Source organism: Bos taurus, chromosome Y (assembly GCF_002263795.3).
Source record: "Bos taurus isolate L1 Dominette 01449 registration number 42190680 breed Hereford chromosome Y, ARS-UCD2.0, whole genome shotgun sequence".
NCBI classification, from domain to species: Eukaryota; Metazoa; Chordata; class Mammalia; order Artiodactyla; family Bovidae; genus Bos; species Bos taurus.
The window spans coordinates 9272781-9275917 of NC_082638.1; the positions used below are offsets into that span (position 1 = coordinate 9272781).

The 3137-nt window shown below is 60.3% G+C and overlaps 1 protein-coding gene across 1 annotated transcript; it reads left to right on the forward strand.

The window, feature by feature from the left end:
- Positions 1-530: 530 nt before the first annotated feature.
- On the forward strand, positions 531-2663 carry LOC132344580 (testis-specific Y-encoded protein 1-like; the record flags this gene model as incomplete). Its single annotated transcript, XM_059884246.1, has 6 exons — positions 531-546; positions 643-1058; positions 1856-1933; positions 2117-2228; positions 2324-2469; positions 2586-2663. Coding segments are annotated over 6 exons (846 nt in total), but the record flags the coding sequence as incomplete, so codon positions are not given.
- Between the last annotated feature and the right edge of the window lie 474 nt (positions 2664-3137).

Below are 3137 nucleotides of genomic sequence, written 5' to 3' on the forward strand. Positions count from 1 at the left end.
CCAGGTCAATGACAGCGCCTGGGGCTAGCCCGGCCACATGCAAAACCCTGTCCCTCCCTGGAGCAGAATCTGGCCACGTGGGGGCGCTGGAGCAGCACAGGAACCCCGGAAGATGCCCTCCGGTCTGGGGGCGTGTCCATAAGAGTGCCGCCCACTACCCTGTCGGCCATTGGTCTAGATTTGGGCCAGCAGTCTGTGCATGGCTCACAGCCTAGGCCCCCGCCTGTTCGCCGGATCTCCTAGGGCCCGTTCACCCCGTCCTGCGTTTCTGGCACCCCTTTCTTCGGCCTCACGCCAACACCCCCACACAGCAGCCCCCGCCTTCTGACAATCCCCCTCACTCCCCGCCCCCAAAAGAGCTAGTCGGTCCCACAGGTTTACTGCAGCCTGGGCCGCCATTACGCCCCACTTGTTGTGCTCTTATGTCGCGTCCCTTCGCCTCTGCCCCAGCTCGGGGTCACCGCCAAGGCCAAGAGGAACGTGAGAGGCGGTCAGAGGAAGGCGGGAGCGTCCCGGGACCCCGCACCTTCCAAGTTGTGAGCCCAGGTACTCAGGGGGCAGGGCCCCGCCCCCACCCCCCCTCCCCCACCCCGCAGCCTGCCGTCGTGATGCAGTGCGCAGCTGGGACCTTGTCACCAGCAGTTGTCACGCCAGGCCAAGAGGCCACCCTCTTCAGGGTGGAGGCGGTGGAGGAGGGCGAGGCCCTGGTGGACGGAGACGTGGCGGGGATCGGGCGGGAGTTCCAGCTGCTTGCGGAAGACATCGTGGAGGAGGTGGAGGTTGTGGCGGATGAGGAGCAGGAACAGCGGCCCTCCCAGGAGCTAGAGGAGAAGACGGTGGAGGAGCAGGGCCAGGAAAGGCCCGGAGGCCCTTGTGAGCGCCAGGAGCTGGATGCCCTGCAGGCACTGGCCGCCCTGCAGGTAGAACTGAGCTCTGAGCGTGAGCAAAACCGCAGGGCTTACGTTCAGTTCATGCGCAAGAACCATCAGAGGAGGAAGCGTCACTTGGCTCGGAGGAGCGCCATCATCCAGGGCATCCCTGGCTTCTGGGCCAAAGCTGTATCCTTTGCGCTGCTCCTTGGGGTCCGCTGCTCAGGAGGACGAGGAAGGGGAGAAGGGGCAGGAGCAGGCGGAGGGGGTGGAGGCGAGGGCACAGGAAGGGCGCCAGAGGCCACTGAAGGAAATGCGGTCCTGGGCAATTGGCAGGCTCCAAAGGCACAGCCGAGTAGGGCCTGGGCAGGGCCACAGGTGGACGTGTCGCAGCCATGCCTTTGAGTGTCTCCTTCAGGCCTGCATCTGAGGAGGCGCAGCCCCCGAGGCCTCTAAGTCAACATTGACCAGAGACGGTACACAAGAGCAGCGTTCGCAGACAGTTATTGGTGTAAATGTGGGTGATCCCGGCACATTGCTGGGACATGTGAGTCATTCACACACACACGCACACACGCACACGCACGCGCACACACACACACACGTACACATAAACACACACACACATACCCAAGAAGCCCTTTACTTTCAGACACGGTTTGTCACAAGGACTGCAAGTCTGACCGTATAAGCAGTGACATGCCACTACCCAGCATACACAGGTCTGGAGGAGCAGAGTAGCGGTCAGAAACAGCCCCTGCTTGGGGAATGCAGATGCACACCATCCCAAGGGGCCCAGAGCCATGAGCGTGTCTGATGGTATGGCAGGTCCTGAGGATATCAGCAGTGGCCGGGCAAGAGGCAGTGCCCGCCAAGCTCCTTGCAGTTGCGTGTTCCAGTATCCTTGTTCCACCCCAGACTAGGGCTGATGCTCCTGGCTCTTCTTGGCCGGCATGTGGCCTGAATGGCTCCTTGACCTAAAGCAGATTATGAGCCACCCTCAAGTCTCCGTCCTGATCAGCGACCAAGATCAAGACTTTCTCGGCTACATGATGGACTTGAAGGTCAGTGAGGGAGACTGAGGAAGGGTGGGTATGGGACCTGGCGGGGAGTGGGAGGAACGTGTTAGCCATGTTCCTGTGCTGTGAGACTTTGGAGAGGCATCGGGGAAGCTGATCATGCCTGCCTTGGAGGCAAGCTGAGGCCCCTAGAAGCTTGCACCTTTTCCCTCCTCGCTATCCTGGCAGGTGCAGGTGCGGAGCCATCCGCCATCCCGCTGCAAGCTGATCTTTTCCTTTCGGGACAACCCCTACTTCTTGAACTCGGTGATCATTAAGGAGTATTACCTTGACATCACTGGTAAAAGGTGGCTCCCGGGGTGATGAGTGTGGGTGTGCAAGCGTGTGGATGATGCACCTGCGGTGTCCACCCCAGTCTCCCCTGTCTGTCTGCAGGGTACAGGGCACGTCGATCCACTCCAGTCCACTGGTTCTGGGACTTTGAACGGGGAGCCCCCAGCCGCAGGCTGGACACCAGGAGCCTTAACTTTCTCAACTGGCTGTCAGGCCACAACGGCCCAGAATCGAACAGGATTGCTGAGGTGGGGTTGCTTTGGGCTTGCACACAGTTGGTGGTTGATGTTGGAGTTCTTGGCTGCTCATGGGAGGGTTGGGAGCCTGGTCAGCCCCTGGCTGACCTTGCTCGTGTTGCCTGCAGATCATCAGCGAAGACGTGTGGGACGATCCCCTGAAGTACTACCTCAGGGAGGAAGGTTCGTCCGTGAGAGACAACTGACAGAAACACATGTGGTGATGGGGTCTGGAGGTAGGCCCCGTAGGGACAGCCGAATAGTAGCTGGGGCACAGTACTTTCTTTCGCAAGTGGGGATGCTCAGGCTCATGCAAACTGGCTGCAGAGCCAGAGCCTGAGTCAAGCATGTAGCAGGTGACTTGCTGAGACTGGGGGCTGGGGGGGACTCGGTGTGTCCGAGAGCGCAGTAAGTCCCCCTCCAGTCAGCTGTGGTGGCAGCGCGAGAGTCCTAGGTGATACGACTAGAGGCAGGGTGAATTAAGTGCCTGTGTCAGAATCATCTGTCCTTGGGTCCTGCCATTCCCCCGGCGTCCTTCCTCTCACTGAGTTTGAGAATGCCTGGGCCCTTCACTTCCGCCCCTTAACCTAGGATGGCCTGTCATTGAAAGGGCGTCCTGTCCAGGGCCCCAGTGCACCTGTGCGCTGACTTTGGGATCTTGTGTGAATTTCCACATCCAA